Here is a 21123-nt window from a genome sequence, read left to right on the forward strand (position 1 = left end):
GCTGCAACCAGTTAGATGAAAATTGCTGTAGGTAACAAGTTGTGTCACAACATACTGTGAGGTAGCCATTATCAGCAGGGTGAAGAGAAAAAACTAGAGTAAAAGTGCTTTATCAAGGGAAACAACATCCTGCCTGTACAAGTGGTGAAGCCCAAACTTTTCCGTTTAGTTCCAGTAAGAGTTTTATTGTACTTGCAAAAACTCAATAAGGTCATGTAAGTGCCAAAGATTAGAGTTGTTACAAGAGAAAAAACAAACATAAAAAAAGGAGGAAAGATAAGAATGATAGATGTTTAACAGGAAAGAACGAGCACACCAAAGCACCTGTTAACCACCCATCAACATTTTCCTTACAACGTCAAAGTCTTATAATGAGAATAAGACAATTTGTATCAGTAAAGAAAAAACCAACAACGGCCACGTAGGGCTGGGGAAAAGAAAGACAGACAGACAGACAGACAGACAGACAGATAAAGACAACAGAGGAAAAGTAAAGAAACAGAACCTACCAGCAGCACACTCCAACCACCTGCGAGAATAAAAACTTCCTACAGGTCAACACAAAAAGAGATTTATTGTTCAAAGTCCTCACCAGTGACCTAGCTCTGTCACGTACCTGGGCATACCATATGGTGGGCTCGTTCTCCTCGTCCACAGACTTGACAATGCTGTACAGCTGTACGTCACTGGCTACCTTCAGTTCGTTCATCGGATCCATCTCAAATATTCCGGAATCGTCCATGGCGTCAGCAGTGTCGATAGACTCAAAGTCCCAAACCTAACATTGTAAGAGAGAAATAAATTTAGGGTAATTATATCCAAAACAAGAACAAACCAAAAAAAGGAAAGAAAAAAGGAGATGGCACCCCCAAAAAAAGCCATAATATATAGGAATAAAACCCCCAAAAGATAGAATCTGATCAACAACTACAAAAACCAACAACACCAATAATTACTGCTATAATAACAACAGCATCAACAACAATAACAACAACCACAACAACAGCTACAATATTACAGCAGCAGCACAAACAACTACAAGAATACAGAAACAATAACATCAAATACAATAAAAACAAAAACAATAACTGCAAGAAGGGCAAAAAACATAACAACAATAACAACAACAACATCAAATACATATAAACAATAACTACAAGAATGCCAGAAACAATAACAACAACAAAATCAACATCAAATACATAAAACAATAACTACAAGAACAAAAGAAATAACAACAAAAATAACCACAAATACAATCACAATAACTACAAAAAACAACGTGATCACAATAACAACAAAGAGTACAATCGATCGTACCCTGATGCAGCCATCATGGCCGACCGTCATCAACTCCCCTTCGTCGAGAAGAATCTGCATGATGGGTCCCTTGTGACAGGACTTCCTCCCCTTGCGGGTTATCTCCACCTTGATCAGGCCTCCGTCCCACAGCAGCAGATTACCCCACTCACAACCTGACAAAACCTGGACAAAGACAAAAGGAAAGCAAAAATAGAAATATAAAATAATTACATGCTCATAAAGTACATTATCACCTGAGTTATCGGGGAATTTTTCACTACTAATATAATATTCTCTCTCACTGTCTCTCTCTCTCTCTCCTTCTCTCTCTCTCTCTCTCTCTCTCTCTCTCTATCTCTCCTCGCCCTTTTCCTTTCTCCCCCTTTCTCTCTCTTTCTCAACTTTTTCACTCTCTGTTCCCCCCCCCCTCCTTTTCCTCCATCTTTCTCTCTTTTACTTTCTTTTTCTGGTCTTTCTTCTTTTCATTGTGGTGAAATCAGGTGATTGTCAATATAACCAAATTGAAGAAACTGGCATTTTTCCACCTGTTGGGCAATTTTTATTTGATTTTTAAAAAATCCTTTGGACTCGGTACCTTTTCCGTCCTTCTATAAACACCATAAAAAAAGCTCACCTTCCCATCTGGCAACTCCACGTAGCCCTCTATGTCTGAGATTTCAGTTCTGCCGAACCTTCCCAGCTCTCCCTGGAGTTTCAGACCTGTGAAGGTGTCTGCCATCTTCCAGAATCTGAGGACAGAGAGAAGGTCAAATGAACAAGAGAATGAAACGGCTTTATATTGTGGTGTCGGTGGCCTAGTGGTTAGGTTCCTGGACTTGCAACCGTATAGTCATGGGTTTGAATCTCATCAAGGATCCGACGTTGCGTCCTTAGGAAAGTTACTTGACACAAATTTTCCTCACTTGACCCAGGTGGTAATAGGCACCCAGCTATAGACAGTGAAAGATCGTGTCAGTTTGTTAGTGCTTGAGTGCGTAGAAGAATGTTACTGAAAGTTCTAAGGTCTATTGAGGTAATAATTGCTGTGAAGTGTGCATAGAGCATGCTGTACAGCATGGATACGCACTATATAAATACAATTATTGCTATAAAATGGTGAACGGATGGACAGATGAATAACTAAAAAGAAAAATGAATGCAAAAAGAGAACAAAGGATAATATATGGGACTCAAAATATTTTAAAAAATACATGAACTAAAAATAACTTGGAGAAACGAAAGAATGAACGCAAAAATGAATGGCTCATTGAAAAAAAATTACTGAACAACTAAATCAACAACCAACTGAGAGAATCTCACTGGGTTCAATGCCTTTCGTCAAAATGTCAGGTAAACGTTTCAGAATTAAAGTATGGCGAATGAAGTCGTAAACACCTATGCAGCCAATCAACGTTCAAGAATATGAGACTTAAGGCAAAGTCAAGATCAAACTACTAATAACAATGATAATAATTCTATTGCATATCCACGCTGTACAGCACACTCAGTGCGCTTTACCCCAGCAGACCCTAGAATACTCAGAAACATTCTCGGCTTCCCAGGAAGCATACATTACAAGCTGGGGATTTCATACACTGAAACACAAACAACTGACGAGATCTGTCACTGTCTATAGCTAGATACCCATTCCCACCTGGAGTGAAGTGAGGAAAATTCATGTAAAGTGTCTTTCCCAAGGACACAACATTAGGATGGGATTTGAACCCACAACCTTACAGTTATGAGTCTAAGAGGTAAACCACTAGGCCATCACCGCCACTAGAGAACTAACATGTTTGTCATGCTAGGAAAAGAAACAATGTCCTTTAGCTTTCAACATGAATAGTAGATTGTGTCATTTCCCTTCTCTTGAGGTATTCTATCAACAATACAATGTTCACAATAGAGGTTAGATTTTCACATCGCTCAAAAGAAAAGTCTGCTTTGTCATCTATACATATCATATTTGTGAAAGTTCGTCACTTTGGTTGCCTAAAAATCCTGAACCACTTAACTTCGAATTTGAAAAAATGAACGGAGGTTCAGAATCATTTAAAGGGTGCACAGTTATATTAAGGAGTCAAAAGTCAATGCAGTTTAATTTTCAGTTTTTCATTAGTTTCGTTTAATCTCTTTCTCATATTTTCTCTTTCTATTTTCCTCCCCTTTCTTCCATCCTTCTCTCTTAAACTTTTTCCTCTGGTCTTTCTTTTTCTGTTTTTCATCTAAAAACAAAAATCAACAAAAGCCAAGCAAGAACAACAATCCCATCCCCTCCCCCCCCATCCCATTCCTTCCCCCTCCAACCGGAAAAGGATTTTTTTAAAAAAGACTAGTCATTACCATCAGAGGGCAAAAGCACATATGTTTGAAAATAGGCACTCAACAATTTTTGGGCATGTGTAGTTATTGGTATCATCGTAAATCTTGTCAATTTGCCTTACTTTCAATTTAAAAAACCCCCATCTATTTAGTGATTGAAAGAGGTGGGGGTCGCTAGTTTCAGAGGAAAAATTTAGGGAGGAAATAGCCGCCAAAGTTTGGTGACTTCCACAGCTCGTGAGTTCATGAAAACTAAAAATTAACATTTTATGTGCCTTTAATCAACTTTTTTTCCGTAAAATCCACACAGAAATATGGTATACAGAATCGAGAGAAGAGGTAATGAGCAAAAGATAAAAATTTGAAAAAAATTACAAAACGGGAAGAAAAATGACATTTTCCTTGATTTCAGAATTCAGACGAGCACCTGATTTCACCATGATGCCTCACATATCTAAACAAACTGCACGAATCCCCCACCTGATATGTCCAGAGCCAGCGGTGGTCAACTGTCCCTCAAGCTCTGGAGCAAACGACACTCTGTAGACGTCCTGGGAGAAGGACTTTGTCCTCAGAGTGGTCAGCTCCTGCCGCCAGTTCCACACGGTCAACATGAAGTCCGGGTCACCGCCCTGGGAGGCCAGGAGCTCTCCATCAGGGCTGTGGAGAAGAGAAGGTGGGGGGGGGGGGGGGAGGAGGAACAAAGTAGAACAATTGACTTTACTGTTCAAAAGATATGAGAGTCACTTTGTGGCAGTGGTAATAGAAGGAGGAGGAAACGAGGGGGGGAGCAGCAGCAGCAGGAGGAGCAGGATGATGCTCAGTCGGAGGATCCTACACTATTTCTCAAGCGGATGCTCAACGGCAAGAGAACTGGAGGGGGAGGAGGAGGAAGAGGAGGAGGAGGAGGAGGAGAAGAAGAAGAAGAAGAAGAAGAAGAAGAAGAAGAAGAAGAAGAAGAAGAAGAAGAAGAAGAAGAAGAAGAAAAGAGAGGAGGAGGGGGAGAAGAAGAAAAAAAGAAGAAGAGATGCACACACTATAATTCTATCGTATAACGAACATTCCTGTATTTTTACATTTGTAAGACATGGCAGTTGCATTTTCATAGAAGAAATGTTTTAGCCCTGAAAAGGATAGCAATTAAAAGGAGAGTAGGAGGTAAAAGACATCTGAAATTCGGAAGAAGAAAAAATTTTCAAGCTCCAAATCTGCAACTGACCTGAATGTAAGGGAGGTGTAGGATTGCTCGGTGCCACCACGCATGATGCGGTAAAGCTTCAAGGATGGATACTCAAAGATATTGATGTTTGGAGCAGGGCCCTTCTCACCCACGGCAAAGAATTTTCTCGATGGATGGATCTGGAAGGAAGAGTGAACACTGTCATTTTCATTTTGTACACGTACATGCTAACTCTTTACCTCCGTGGGTGGTACACCCTCTATGTCAGGCCCCTTCTTTGATACTAAATCTAAAAATGACAAAAACGTCACTAAATTGGTCATTAAATCAAACCAAGTGAGCCTATTTCGACAGTTCTTGATCTAATGAATGAACTCCTGATAAAAGAGACTTATGTTTAGTAGTTGCCGAAAACGGTTGCCAAACTTTGGTGACTTCCATAGCTTAAGAGTCCTTGGAAACTGCAAATTCACATTTTTTGTGCCTTTAATTAACGTTTTTCAATAAAATCCACACACAAAAGTGTTTCTGAAAGGACATACAAGGTGTTGAGCCAAAAAACAAAAATTTGAAAAAAATTTCCAAACTGGCCGAAAAATGCTGATTTCTCGGATTTCATAATTTTGACGAGCGCCTGATTTCACCACGATGCTTCACAAATGTCTATGACTGGAAAAATCATCTTACACAGATGGCCCCGATACCACAGCCGCTGGTGGAGCGAAGGTACTTCTGATTTCGTGTCTTCAGGTCAAGGATCTGGACCAGGTTTCCCGCAGCAAACACGACCGTGCTCTCATCCATGAGGTGAAGGTTGTTTCTTTTCTTGCAGTCATAGCCGTAAGAATGTCTGTCATAAGGGAACAAAGGAGGATGAAATTGACAGTGTGTTTTCACATGTTTTGGTGACATAAATTTTAATATTATACATACCCCCCCCCCCCCCCCTCTCTTGCTCTCTTTCTGCTTTACTTTATCTTTATTTTTTTCTTACCGTTTCTCTTCATTTCTTTCTCTTACACTTTCTCTCTTTTTACACACACACTCTCTCTCTCTCTCTCTCTCTCTCTCTCTCTCTCTCTCTCTCTCTCTCTCTCTTTCTCCCTCTGTGTGTGTGTGTGTGCATGTGAGTGCATGTAAGCGTGTGTGTGTGCGTGCGTGCGTGCGTGCGTGTGTGTGTGTGTGTGTGTGTGTGTGTGTGTGTGTGTGTGTGTGTGTGTGTGTGTGTGTGTGTGTGTGTGCATTTCTCTCTTTTCTTTGAACTTTGAGTCAGCTACTCCTGACATCAAGACCATGGGGAGAGAGAGGTAGGAGGGGGGCTGGAGGCGGGAAGGGAGAGGAGGAGGAGGGATGAGGAAGGCCATGAAGTAGAAGGGGAAAGATCTGGTTGGAGGAGGGGGGGGAGAGGAGAAGCGGGAAGAAGAAGATGGGGGAGAAAGAGGGGGAGGAGAAGGGGACAGGCAATTGAAGTTGATTTAGTATTTTTAAAATCCATTTTACAAAAATACCTTAAACCACTAGGCACAGCCAGTAGACCGGGTTCTGAGTGAGTCACAGTTAAACTACACACTGCATAAAAATTAAAAGGTACAGTCGTACCTGCCCTAACCACCGCATGTTCAAGACAATCACCTGTTCAAACGATCGCTTCCCACTTCTCTCTATGCCATCTTTCTATATCATAGTGACTTTTCAAGAGACTACCTGTCAAAGATGACCACTTTACTCCTCGACAATTTGTCTTAAATAGATTCAACAGTATCTAAAAAAAGAAATTTAAAAACCACAAAAAAACTACCATCACCACCACCACCAACAACAACATAAACAACAACAACACCAACATCATCGACAGCAACAACAACAACAACAACAACTTTACTCACTGCATCTGCAACAAGTCCTGAGGCAAGCCAGAGTCCTGTGCGACCACTGCCTTGGAAGCAAATTCCTCAAAGTTGTAGTAGAAATCGACAGGAATCTTGTGTTCCTCTTCCTCTTCCTCCTTCTTGACCTTTGACCCATCCTCCCCCTCCTCACCAGTTGCCTCTTGATTCTCTCCTTCCTCCTCTGCCTGTTCTTTTTGTGCTTCCTCTGCTTCTTGTCCTTCTTCTTTCTGTCCATCCGCTTCATCTGCCTCAACCTTTTCTTGAGCCTCCTCTGACTCTTTCTGAGCTTCTGCAGACAAAGAGTGGGATCAGAAAGGATGAGAAGACTGTGCATTTGTTAGTGTGTAAGTGAGAGTAAGAGTGCGTATAAAACTAAGTGAGAGTGCACTTGTGTTTGTGTATGAGAGTGAAAGCAGGTGAGAGTTAAAGTGAATGTGTGTGTGTGTGTGCGTGCGTGCGGGTGTGTGTGTGTGTGTGTGTGTGTGTGTGTATGTGTGTGTGTGTGTGTGTGTGTGTGAGTGTGTTGTGATATGTATGTGAGTATTTGCATGCTTATACATCGTGAAAGTGTGACCATATTCTCAACTGTATTGATTGTATGCATATTGCAAATACTGGGTGACTACATCTCCATAACAGAGTGCATGTGTGTGTGTGAGTGTGTGAGTGTGCATGTAAATGTGTGTGAGTGTGCATGTAAATGTGTGTAAGTGTGCATGTAAATGTGTGTGCTTTTATTAGTGAGTATGAGTACACTTCTTTGTAAGTGGCTGTTTGTGATATCAGTTACATGAGTGTATACCTTTATATGTGCATATGTATGTGAATGTGAATGGGGGCATTTGTATGTTTGTGTGTGTTAATACACAAATAAGAGTACATAAAGACCTAAAACAACAACAACAACAACAACAACAACAACAACAACAAAAACAATAAACCCAAACAGCACAGGGTTTAGGTGTATAGGGATGAACGAGGGGAGTAGGGCACTGAATAAAAAACTGTGTGACATATCACGGCAAACAAAAATCATTTCCTGGAGGATATAAAATCCACCATTATCATAATGGTCATCAATATCATTATCAATACAATTATTTTTTGATCAATATTACATAATTATTGCTTTCATTATCATTACTATTATTGGTATTACCATTATAATCATCATACCTGCGGATGCAGCATCTCCAAAATCTGCATCCCCGACAGCTGCATCTGGAACTTCTGTCAGGTAAACACACAAGATTAGAGTAAATGAGCTGAGTATTTGTGAGGTGTCATGGTGAAATCCGGTGCTTGTCAAAAATAATGAAATCAAATTTTAGCAAATTTTATCAAATGTAAATTTTTTGGCTCAGCATATTTTACGTCCAATGAGAAACACCATTTCTGTGTCAATTTTATATGGGGAAACGTTGATTAACCGCACAAAAAAGTGAATTTTCAGTTTTCAAGAAGTCTCAGACTATGAAAGTCACCAAACTCTGGCTGTTATTTTCTCACTAATTTTACCTCTGAAACCATGTGACCCACACCTCATTCAGTCGCAAATATCTCGACTTCTATTCATGACAGATGGGTATTGTTTAAACCAAAAGCAGTTCGAATGAACAGGCTTTAAGATTATACCAATAACTCCATATGCCCAAAAATTGAAGAGCACCTCATTCCACCATGTTGCGACACATTTGACAAAAGTCAAGAAAACAATCCCCCCATGACCCAATACAAATACCAAGGGTCACCACCCTCAGTATGCGACATTTTGGGTCGTTATTATAAATCTCTCCCTCATTAGTTCTGCAGGTAATTTCTCGTGACACTAGGCTCTACGGTTTTTATTCAAATTATATTACGGTAAGTCTAATAGCATAGTAATTCCCCCCTAGGGCAATACTACAGACTGAAGTGTCTTTAGGCCATACCCAAAGGGGGGATATTAACATGTTCTTATGCACAGTAGAATTGTACATGGGCTGATGTCATGCTCATACTCATACTGTGCCGGAACAACATAGGGGGAACTGCTGCTTTTCCTTTCCTCATCCTTACTATCGTCATTTTTCCACTACTTCTTCTGTATGTTTGTCACTCTCTTGTGAACTGCTATTTCCGCGGTGCCTTGATAGTCGAAGCAGACTTTGTGCTGTTGATTTGTGCTGAAAAATGTTTTCTTATGATTTTATGCCTTTCTTAATCATCCTTAGACAAAATCTAAAGTGTACCTTAAAAGTAAAAGGCACTTTGTGTCTCTCTCAGAACTCTGAGGACTACATATCAGCGCATGATTTACCAGTTAGGCGGTCCACTGTCGCAAGCTGAAGACCCGAGATTGATTCCCGAGTGAGGAGAATTTTTATCAAGTACCTCGGTCTTTCTGCTGGGATGTTGCATCCCTCTCAGCCTAGGTTTGCTCTGACAGGCAGGATTGAAGCTTGCTTTCTAAATGATCGAAATTATGGTGTCAATGGGGGCCTAAAAACACCTTCATAGAAAAACAAAAGCAACAAAGAAAATAATAAGAGAAGAAAAAAAGGATTTTAAAAAATAGAAAAAGAAATAAAAAGCAGAAACAAAATTGAAGAAGGAAAGAAAAGCGGAAAAAAAACCTGGGGGGGGGGGACACTACGCACACTCACTTTGCTCAGCCTCAGCCTGTTGCTCTCCCTCTGCACTAGCCTGTTCCTCAGCACTAGCCTGCTCCTCAGCCGGCTGAGCCTCTGCTACTTGTGCCTCCTCAGTCACTTCCTTCTCACCTTCTGCAACCTCTGCCTGACCTTCTGTCACTTCACTTTGACCTTCTGTAACCTCTGCAGCTTGACCCTCAGCGACCTCCGCCTGACCCTCAGTCACTTCACTCTGACCTTCAGTGACCTCTGCCTGACCTTGCTCTTCACCCTGGCCATCCTGAGCGTCTGGAGCAGCGGCATCTTCAGGCTGGTCTATAGAGAGAGAGATGTCAGGAAATAAAATTTTAATAATGCATAAAATTTCTTACAAATAAAGTTTTTTATGAATAAAGTTTCAAATGCATGTGTGGGAACTCACAACCACCCCCTCCCCCCCAAAAAAAACAACCAAACAAAAAAAACCCTGAGCTGCTACAGTCAGTAACGCTGAAGTTACACAAAGTAACACATTTCAAAGGAACAAAACTTAGTTCCAGTCAGGTAATTTGTTTCAGAAGCATTTAATGGCACTTGCAAAACAATTAGGTCATATAAGTGCTGAAGATTAGAGGTGTTACAAGATAGTAACAAACATGAAAAAGAAGGAAAAGAGATAAGGACGATAGTTGTTTGATAGGAAAGAAGGAGTAAACCACATCAGAGCACCCACCAACCACCCACATCAGGTAACTGAGTTAAGAAGAAACATATCAAGAAAAAGAAGAAAAATAATTTAAAGCACCCCTTGGATAAGATTACTGCAAAAATTAGATAATAGGGAAAGTCCCAGAAGTATATATTAGAATCATAAATATAGAAATAAAACTACCCAATATTTGAATGTAGATGTAAGTTTGATTTGAGCTAAGTTGGATAGACTTGACTTGCAATATCCTAGACCATGCAAGGTCATGGCCACCACTCTCTGATTTCTACAAAAAAACACCTTGTTGTGAAGTATGCACACTACAAACATCCAAATGCAAGGAAACAACGACACACTTGCTACTGTTGAGTAAGTGTGGCATCTTTCCCCCCTTGCCCTTGATTTGGCTTCAAACTGAATTAAATTTTATGGTGAGCTCCATTGTAATCCTGAATATTACTTACAATACACTGCCCAAGACACTCAGAGGTCTAAGACAACCAATTTTCTCCTAAACAATGGATGGCTGTCTTGGACAACTTCGCCGGCGCTTGAGTCAAGTAGTTTTCTCATTAAGTACGGGTGTGAATGGTTGTTAGATCAAAAACAGCAAACACAACATAATTTGCAAAAGTTAAGTAATGGATATAAACGTGCATCTACCAGTCAAATAATAAATTTTACACAAAAACTTTTGAGAACACAATCATGCATGGCTGTTTGAGACTTGACAGTTGATCTTAAAGCAGCATGCATGATACAACTTTGCCTAGGTGGTAGACATAGAGGAAGCAGATTGCCCAAGTACTACTACTCTCCATTCAGCAGATCTTGACTTCTTTGATATGCTCCAAAGAGCATGAGTACTAAAAATGGAATTATCAGAAAACTGTGGTGAAGTAATTCTCCAAAACGGACAGTTTATGGCCTTGACGAGAAAACTTTCTGTATGCTCATGTTTACATGGGATCTCTTTTATTTTCTTTTTTTTTCATAATGTGTGTCTAGGTGTGTGTATGTGTGTGCCGGGGGGGGGGGGGGGGGGGCAGTTAAAGTATTATTAGCTATTATTAGCTAGACAACCATACAGTTTTTCTTTTAATTTTTTCAATTTTGGTCAAAGTGACTATTTAGAAAACAAATTATAGGTAAATGCCATTCATAACTAGACTATGATAAAGATAAATAAAGTTAATGTGTTATTTACATTTACCATGATCACCTTCATTCTCTTTCTGAAACTGGCCTGTTATGATGATATAACAAACTAGCAAATAGCTTCTACAGAGTAAAGAACAACCAAATCTGCCTCTTGTTTCCTGCCCTATTCCACACTCTATCTTATTGCATTTTGTCTAGAAAAGAGAATAACAATAATAAAGAAAAGAAATTCTAAAGAAAATCTTACTGGTTTGCGTCATGGGTGGTGAGACTTCATCACTGAAATCCTGACCAGCCGTTTCACCTTCCGAGGTGACCTCCTGGCCCTCAACTTGTTCTGCATCACCTTCTGCAGTCACCTCCTGACTTTCCATTTGTTGTGCATCAACTTCTATATTGAGTTCCTGACTTTCTACTTTTTGCACATCACCTTCTGGTGTCAACTCTTGGCTTTCTACTTGTGCATCACCTTCAGTAATCACCTCCTGACTTTCAACTTGTTCTGCATTACCTTCAGTAATCAACTCCTGGCTTTCAATTTGTTGTGTATCACCTTCAGTAATCAACTCCTGACTTTCAACTTGTTGTGCATCACCTTCAGTAATTAGCTCCTGGCTTTCAACTTGTTGTTCATCACCTTCAGTAATCACCTCATGACTTTCAACTTGTTGTGCATCACCTTCAGTAATTAGCTCCTGGCTTTCAACTTGTTGTTCATCACCTTCAGTAATCACCTCATGACTTTCAACTTGTTGTGCATCACCTTCAGTAATTAGCTCCTGGCTTTCAACTTGTTGGCTGGTATCACCCTCAGGAGCCACCTCCTGACCTTCACCATGTTCTGCCTCACCTTCCTTCACCTCATCACTCACAACCTCCTCACCAACGACATTTTGTTCAGCCTTATTTTCATCCAACTCTTCTCCCTTTTGTTCTTCTTCCTGACTCTCTCCCTCCTTCTGTTCTTCTTCCTGTTCTTCTCCCACCTTTTGTTCTTCTTCCTGTTTTTCTCCCACCTTTTGTTCTTCTTCCTGTTCTCCCACCTTTTGTTCTTCTTCCTGTTCTTCTCCCACCTTTTGTTGTTCTTCTTGACTCTTTCCCTCTTTCTGTTCTTCCTCCTGCATCTCCCCTGCCTTCGGTTCTTCATCTAACACCTCTTGCGCTAGCCCTTCTTTGTCAACCACATTTTGACTTTCACCGTCTTCTTCTTCTTGTTCATCCACAACCTCAAGCAGTTCATCTGATTTTTTTTCGCTTTCCACCTGACCACCTTCATTTTCATTATCATCTTCAAGGTCCTCAGTCGTAGCTTCGACCTTTTGGTCCTGTTTAGGTTCATCTGCTGATGCAAGGGTTTCATGGAGCACGATAAAGCAGACATCAAACAGTGAAACACTTTGGCAAACAACACGTGGCGATCTGGCAAATGTGTGCGAGCAAAAGGAAAAGTGTTCAAGAGATTGTAAGACCTGTCTGAAGACAAAAGTACTTACAAACAAACAAATTTTTTCACTTTATTCTTTTTTTAATTCACTCTTTTCAGTCTTAAAACAACATCAGATTGGATGCAAGAGATGGACTATGATGAAGTAAGTAAAATAAATTGGTTCGATGACTTTTAAATACATCTGAGAAATTAAACATTATTAATCTTTGCTTACAAGATTAAGACACTTTTCTGCCTGCTGCACACTAATATAGTAGGCTATTAATGGATGACAACAAGAACAATGTCCAAGATTCATCTTTGGATGAAGTTAACACCTTTTTTTTTTAGTTTCAGACGTTTTGTTTTTGCCTACATTAATTTTTTTTTACTTATCATTATTTTGCATACTGAAAGGGTTTTTAAAACTTTTTTAGGAACAAAATGTCATTACACATTTTTTAAGGACGATGAAGAATAATGTAAACAATAAATTGAGAGGCAAAAAGTATTCCACACACTTTGTGATATATTATTACCAACAAATTGAATCAGAAAGGACGTAATCTGTTCTGGTAGTCATCCTCTGACATACAAATAATATGTAGTGGTCTGGGAAAACCATGAGGCACATTAAATTGTTTTGGTTTTTTCAAATTTTTACTTTTTTAACTGACACTGTCATAAATATAACAAATCTTCCATTTCTGTGGATGCTGCTGTTTATGTCTTTAGAATATCTCCATTTTTACTAAGTCACACGATCTATCTAAAAAGGAACTTTGTGAAGAACAAGCTGTGAAGGACACAATTAAAGGGAGGCAATCATTTCAAGGACATTCTGGGCCAATTATTGTTCTTAAGTGATACAAGCTTTTACATCGAACAATAGAATCTTTAATTTTTACAGAAAACGGTATGGGTCTATTATTAGTTGGGAAAACTCCCACAGCAAGCAAAATCCTAATACATTATTTTTTAGGACAATTTAAACTGACATATTTTTTTATTTTCACTGATTTCATCAGCCTAGAACATCAAAGAGTGTCTTATAAAAAAACCCTGAAAGACTAGTTAGTTTCGTTTTGTTTTTGCTTTTGGCATTATAATAACACTTTTCAGATGGAAAATAAAAGAAAGAAATGATAATAATTTTACTTTAAATTCAGTTTTCCCAATCTACTACATAATACTGAAAAGCAACCATTAAACGACAATGCATTTGGCTTCACCACAGCTAACAAACAGTAAACACAATAGCAATTAAACAACACCAATCTTTGAAAAAATATATACTTGCTAAAAACACAGTGTGCTGCAAACAAACACCCACTGACAATAATAAAGGGTTTGATAGGGAGACCTGAATATGGGTCATTTCAGTTTGATGATGAAAGAAAAATTCAAGATAATGCCAAACTGTTTAAAAGAATAATATCAGAAAAAGTAAGTCAGTGTACTCCAGACGTCTTTTTCATTACTTTCGCATTGTACCTGATTTAATTATTAGTCAACGTTTCGTGTTTAAAAGAAAAAAAAAATTTATGGCAAAATTTTTAATATTATGGATCAAGAATGCAGTGAAAAACTTTTTTCATATACAGTTGGCAAAATTATGTATACAATTTATTTCTACATCTTGTTCAAACTTCAAAGTATGAATAAGAAAAATAAATTTGTATTTTATTTTCTTCAACAAATGAATTTGTTTAGGACTTTACAGCAAGCATTGCCTTTCACTAAAGTAAAAAATGGAAGTGAGGGGAAGGGGGTGGGGGTTAGGAGGAGGGAGAATGAACATGCTAGCAAGTAGATTCAGTGTCAAAATTACAATTAGTCATACATTAAGCAACATATTTCATGATGCAATCATTCACATTTTCCCTCTACATACACTTTCCGCTGACGTAAGAAAAGTTTCAGTTGAGAAAAGGAATCAACAAGCTGCATCACAGGTGAATAATAATAATAATACTAATAATAATAATAATAATAAATTACTACTATTACTATTATTATTATTATTATATTATTATCATTATTATTATTATCATTATTATTATTATTAAAAAGATCGTGTGGATGGTTTGAGGGCACTGCTGGTAGTTTCCCTCTGTTGTTTCTGTCTGTCTGTCTTACTTTTTCCCTGCGCTAAAAGACCATTAATGCGTCAATGTGCTTCTTTTTACTCAAACAAAAAAAAAACCAAACAGCTAAAGATCACTTCTATAGCACCTACTCCCTGGCAGCTCTTGGTGATTCACAATAAAATAAGAGTGAATCAAATGAAGATGTTTGTAAAGTTATTCTAATTCTCCTCTTTCATACTGACAGAAAAAGCTTTCTAGACGTAATTATTATATAGTGCCCACAAATGGCCATTGAGCAGGATATCAAACAATATGGCAAAATGTAGTAACCTCAGCGAGCTGACTGTTCCCTCTGACCCTGTTCTTACTTCAGCGGATGTCACCAACTGTGCATACAGCGAACACAACACCAAACTGTGAGGATTATGGTCGTGACACGTCACCACAAAAAAAAAATCATACCTGGGGCATCAGTAGTCGGAGCTTCACTAGGGGGAGCCACCTCCTCTGACTGTTCAGCTGGGGCAGCTGCTGTTGTCTCTTCTGTAAGCAGATTTATGTTTAACCCTCTTAGCACCATAAATAGGTCAGCAGGTCAGCACAGCAAAACCAAACATGGCAGCTGCAGTTGGCTTCGCAGAACCAAATTATTTCAGTGTTTTTCAGAGGTTTAGATGCTGTAGCAAAGAAATTGCTTTCGTTTTTTTACCTCAACGACATATTTCAATGAAATTTAATATACAAAGACCTAGGACTTAAACATCTAAATTTAGAGTGGAGTGTTTTTATTTCTAAGCCTGCACTAAAGGCAGGTGCGTCAGGCTGGTAAAAGCCGGTATTGCTCTACAACGGGTAGGTCGGCAAAAGTCAGTACAGCAACATGGTTGGGAAGGCCACTTTAGCTCAAAAAGGGTTAATAATAATTTACTAATACCATGCTGTCAAAATTTAAAATAAGTTGAGATAAGATATATGACTAAAAACATAAAACATGATGAGGTGACAAATGAGATGAGACAAAATGAAATGAGAATATTATGGTAAGAAAGTTATAAGACAAAGCAAGACAAGATGAGGTGAGAAAGATGAGAGTTATCAGGAATGAGATAGACTGAAACAGATAATAGAGACACCAGAAAGATTTGTTTTTTCAACTGCCTAGATCTAGATACTGCATCATCTTAAAAATATGTCAGATTCTGCATATTATCCTTTGCATGAAATTTGGTAGTCTGTCACATTGCCTCTGTCTGCCAATCTATGATCCTGTTTTTTCTCTCTCTATTATTGTTCCCCCTCTCTCTCTCTCTCTCTCTCTCTCTCTCTCTCTCTCTCTCTCTCTCTCTCTCTCTCTCTCTCTCTCTCTCTCCCCCTCCCCTCACCTCGCCTCACTCACTCACTATTTGTCTGTCTGTCTGTCTGTCTGTCTGTCTGTCTGTCTGTCTGTCTGTCTGTCTGTCTGTCTGTATGTCTCTCACTCTCTCACATACACACAGACATATTATACACCCAAGCACACCTACAGACACACACACACACACACATACAAACACACACACACACACACACACACCATGAACATACATTTTTCGTTATACCTTTTGACCATGATCTGATAATTCAGAACACACAAACGAAAACTTATGTCAGACAATTTGGTCTGATGTGATCTGCAAAGTGCAAACAGTGAGGGAAAAGTTAACTTAAACAGCATCAGAAAAGTTGTTTGAGACTTAAATCAAAATTGAAATTTCCAACCTGGTAAAAGGGCAACTAAATTATGTTAAGAATAGAGAGAAGAAAAGTAATTCATTTTTTCCTAAATTGGGGTTGGTGGTGTAATTTTTGTCTGAAAACCTGTGGGAGAAGGGTAACTTATTTTCATCTCAAAACTCAACCTGTTGTGCTTTTGAGGGTGGGGTGGGGGGGGGGGGGGAGTGGAATGGGGAGGCTTTGTTGTCTAAAAACTTCTTTGGGACTAAGTAACTTGAAGCCAAGCACTTGAATTAATTTTTCTTATGAACAAAGGGATTAGAATTTTCCACAGGGATCAATAGAACTTTATTTTTGTAGAGTGAATTCTTTTCAAGTACTACAAGCTACAAGCGACCTATTATTTTCAATAAAAAATCAGGATAAGTGGTTCGAAGTAGATTTTGTGGACTGGCATTTTGATATGACTATTATCGTACCTCGGTGGACAGAACCGCGTTGCAGCTACAAATACTTGTAGCTCGGGTTCAATGGGTTAAGATTTATTTAAGTTTTCATTTCTATTTGACAAATCTAAAGTAATCATTTCAACTTTCTGCTACACTAGACCCAGCAGAGCAACGTCAAAACATTATGAGAATTTTACATAAAACTTATATTTTCCTTGCACATAAATATGTCACTGATCATAATATAATGTGTATATTCACCAAAAGGAAAGAAGCACAATAAAAGCGTGGAAACGAAAAAAAATACACTTACCCTGCTGCGATTCTCCTAAGGGAGGGGCTACTTCTGCTGCTTGTCCTGCAGCAAAATAACATAAATATTACTCCTAAGGGATCCCTCGATCATTCCTGAAATTGTAGGGTGCAACTACAGTTGAACCTGTGTAAGACAGCTACCCATTAACAAGAAGAAAATGGCTGCCTTAGACAGGCGGTAGTCTTAGGCCGCTGTAAGGCTAATGAATGGGGGTTTTTTTCTTTTGAAACGGGGTGTTTGGGTGTGTGTGTGTGAGTGTGTGTGTGAGTGTGTGTGTGTGTGTGTGTGTGTGTGTGTGTGTGTGTGTGTGTGTGTGTGTGTGTGTGTGTGTGTGTGTGTGTGTGTGTGTGTGTGTGTGTGTATGTGTGTATTTTAAAAACTCACTCACCGCCATTGTCGAACCTGTGTCTGTCAATAGGCAACGACCGCTCACCGTCCCTACTGCACCCCTGTCGGTCGCGTATTTTCCTCTTTATTTCTACTAATTGCCGACTCATACACAACAACGGCATAACCCAATTACTAAAGTAACATCCCTTTGACCACTCAGAGCAGTTTCACTTTATTCGAATGATTTCCCTTGAAGTACTGCCTATTTTTGGAACGGGAGTTTTCTTTGTCCTATTTCTGGGTGGTTTTTTTTAACGTCGGGCGGCCGAAGTCGACCAAAAGTTCATGCCGATATGAGTTGAAAACGGCTAGTAATTTTTGAGATTCTGAATCCATTATGATTCAATGAACTCAGATTCAGATGATGAAGTGCAAAATAATGGTAGGGATGTTCTGTAAAAAGCTCAGTATCTCTTTACCGAAACTAGCCAATTTTCATAAATAAATCGGTGCGTTTTCGTAGTTGCCAACCCCCTTATTTGAGCCTAGATCTACATCTAGAGTCTAGATCTATACGTTTGATGCGTGGCGAGCTAAGAATATCAAACCTAAAAACTGCAAAACATCAAATTATGGTAAAATCAGGGGGCATGCTCCCCTGAAACCCCCACCTTATTTTTATAGCACCCCTGAAACCCCCATACTCTTGGGGCCAAAACTCGCGAATAACAATTGCGGGGTGGGAATTACAACTGAAAAAGCTCCAGCGGCAATAAATCTAGCCAGGCGCTATTTGCAACGCCGCGTTCTGAATAGCTCCCGTGCTATTTGAAACGCAAATACTAGAATCTAGATCTAGATCTAGCAGCCATCGTTTCTACATAATAATATTGTAGTTCTGCCTGAATTGTGGAAGCTTTCTCAGGTTTTTTATAAACCTCCTAGGATTTGACTCCTTTTTTAATTCCGGTCCCGGAAGGTTCTTTTTTTCCTTCTCCTGAGCCTAAAATAAAAATTTTTTAAAAATTAGAGTCACAGACCAAGGAAAGCCACTGTTGAACTTTAATCAGGCCTAAATTGGTAAAAGGAAAAGTTTACGCTATACTAAGGCATACTTTGTACAGGTCGAGCTCCTCTTGGGGACAAAACCAGAATGTGCATGCTTCATCACTACATAAAAAACTACAAAGCAGCAAGTTATAATTATGGGAAAAATGTGTTGGTCAGTCGAGAAGAGGACAACAACAACAACAAACAAACCCCCCCCCCCCAAAAAAAAAAAAAAAAAAAAACCCAAAAAAAAACCGTCCAGGACCGGGATCGAACCCATGCTAAAAAAGTAATGGTTTGACTTCAAACGCAGACGCGCTGTCACTTCAGCCATCAGAACTTCCGATAACGAAGTGCAGGTTAAACTTAATATTTTACACACGGCGACACGGCGTTTTATTTAGCACTGGCGCTAATCGCAACGCTGTCTTTTATTTAGCACTGGCACTAATGGCAACGCGGCGTTGCAAATAGGCACTTCCATAAATCTAACATAAATAGGAAGGCCTACAGAGTAACTGGATTTTTAAAAAGGTAGAAAAAGCCATAACAAGCATTACTTGCATAAGGTTATAAATTTGTTTCGGCACTGACACAGGTTTGAAAATATGGCCTACAATAGCATAGCTATTATGTGCGCAGCTTGTTTAACTTGTATATATGTTGTTCACCAACGATTAATACTCTCACAAAAAAAACAACAGATTTAAACAGATCTACGCCATTTATGTAATCTCTCAGAAAATACTTGTCTATCCAATCCAAACAAAACACGATTATGACCGTGAGGAGAGGTGAGACAAAAGTCACAAAATACAAAAAAAAAAGTAACAGTAAGTAAAAGGGCAATTTTGTAGTTCGTTCGTTAAAGTCAAGATAAGAATATGGAGGGGGGGGGGGGGGGGTTGAGGGGGCATGTCCCCCCTGAATTTTATCCTAATTTGATGTTTTGCAGTTAGGTTGCATCCCTGCTCTTTATGTAGCCTATTTCAAATAGTATTTGGTCATCAAGACTTCTGGATTTCTTCTCTGGATGTAAACAAATGGATCGTGGACTTTAACGAACGGAACTACAAGAAAGGTTTGAATTGGCACCCTGTCATTGAAACATATTGGTGATATCGCTGTTTAAAATACATGTCAAATACTTTGCACCATTTTTTTGACCTTACCGCTTTCATCTTGCGGCTTTTCTTCTGCCGGAGCAGTGTTCTGGTTGTCGTCACCATCCATCTTGATTTAGACGATGTTGCCAAGGAAGCATGAGGACTGCGCCTGCGCGAGGGAAAGAGGGGACCTAACCCTCGACACCGAGCTCGTCTTTTGCCGTGTTCACGAGTTTCACTAAAAACTATCGGTACTAAATTATAATATTATATAAAGGTTACCGGGATCATTCTGAGTTATTTCTTTTAAAGCCTAGGACAGCAAACGTTTTTAAAAATATCTACAGGAATTTGCTTTTTACCTGTTTTTACTCAATCATTTGTTTCACATTATAGTACTTTAATAGAAAAGAGCCTGGTGAGATCTATATGTCTATGGCAAGACCAGCAGGCTCCATGCAATTTGATGGACTCCAAACAAAACAGTAAAAACTGATGTCAGTAGGCCTATCTGGGAATTTAAAAAACAGTAAATTTTACATATATCCCGATTTCAAGTTAATTTTATCTTGGGAGGAGAGCAATAATGCCACACAAGAGAGGCTGGCTTATTTTCACATTTGAGCATAATCAAATGTAGCCTAGAGGAAAAAGAAACATTTAGTTTGTTTGGAGTATAGGTATACTTAAGTGGGATACAGTCAAAGAAAAAAACTTAAATAGGTCTACATATAATATAGCCTAATATAAAGGCCTACCTATTGGCCTATAAATTATATACACACACAGAGAGAGGCAGAGCGAGGGAGAGAGAGAGGAGGGGGTGAGAGAGAGAGAGAAAGAGAGAGAGAGAGAGGGAGAGAGAGAGAGAGAGAGAGAGAGAGAGAGAGAGAGAGAGAGAGAGAGATTTTGTAAGTGTTTTGCGGTGCTCGCTTAACTGCATAATGTCATAATATGAGCGTGCGGGACACGTTAAACATTTTCAGTTGGTTGGAAATTTTGAATTTTGCCCGGGTGGTAGCCGAAGCCTAATCTGATCAATTTTAGACCACCAAGGGATCTTTAACGTGCATAACTTGCACACGGGACGTCCGAGATTTTTCGCTCCTTTCCGAGAAGGCTAGAAGAAGATCTTTCCTACCAGAAGATCAGGGGTGTGGCTGAAAGACGCAGAAGTAAGAATGAGCCAAGGAGTAGAGGAGGAAAGGCTGTAGAAAGAGTCAGGAGCCCAGAGGAGGGGGGCAAAGGAGGTGAGGGGGTGATGGCAGAGAGTGGAGACGAAAGCAGACGACAGGACATTGCTAGAGAGGAGGAATGACAATTTTATAGAAGAAAAATTTTTCGTTGCAACCCGGATTCGAATCCGGGAGCTTTGAATGAGAGGCGAACACCTTTTAACCTCTAGGCCACGAGAGCCCCTGAGAGAGAATTGTCGAACCTGTGTCTGTCAATAGGCAACGACCGCTCA

The 21123-nt window shown here is 39.4% G+C and overlaps 1 protein-coding gene across 1 annotated transcript in view; it reads right to left on the reverse strand.

Annotated features, from left to right (window-relative positions):
- LOC101850662 (cilia- and flagella-associated protein 44) overlaps positions 1–19809 on the reverse strand; it is a gene marked incomplete in the record, with an annotated part of 51958 nt that extends 32149 nt beyond the window's left edge. The window contains 13 exon segments of the mRNA XM_035971084.1: positions 617–778; positions 1321–1485; positions 1937–2051; positions 4105–4284; positions 4844–4983; positions 5492–5654; positions 6691–6982; positions 7870–7923; positions 9339–9641; positions 11423–12514; positions 15154–15234; positions 17167–17211; positions 19722–19809. Coding sequence (XP_035826977.1) covers positions 617–778; positions 1321–1485; positions 1937–2051; positions 4105–4284; positions 4844–4983; positions 5492–5654; positions 6691–6982; positions 7870–7923; positions 9339–9641; positions 11423–12514; positions 15154–15234; positions 17167–17211; positions 19722–19782 — 2853 coding nt within the window.
- Between the last annotated feature and the right edge of the window lie 1314 nt (positions 19810–21123).

Source organism: Aplysia californica, unplaced genomic scaffold (genome assembly GCF_000002075.1).
Source record: "Aplysia californica isolate F4 #8 unplaced genomic scaffold, AplCal3.0 scaffold00372, whole genome shotgun sequence".
Lineage (NCBI taxonomy): Eukaryota > Metazoa > Mollusca > Gastropoda > Aplysiida > Aplysiidae > Aplysia > Aplysia californica.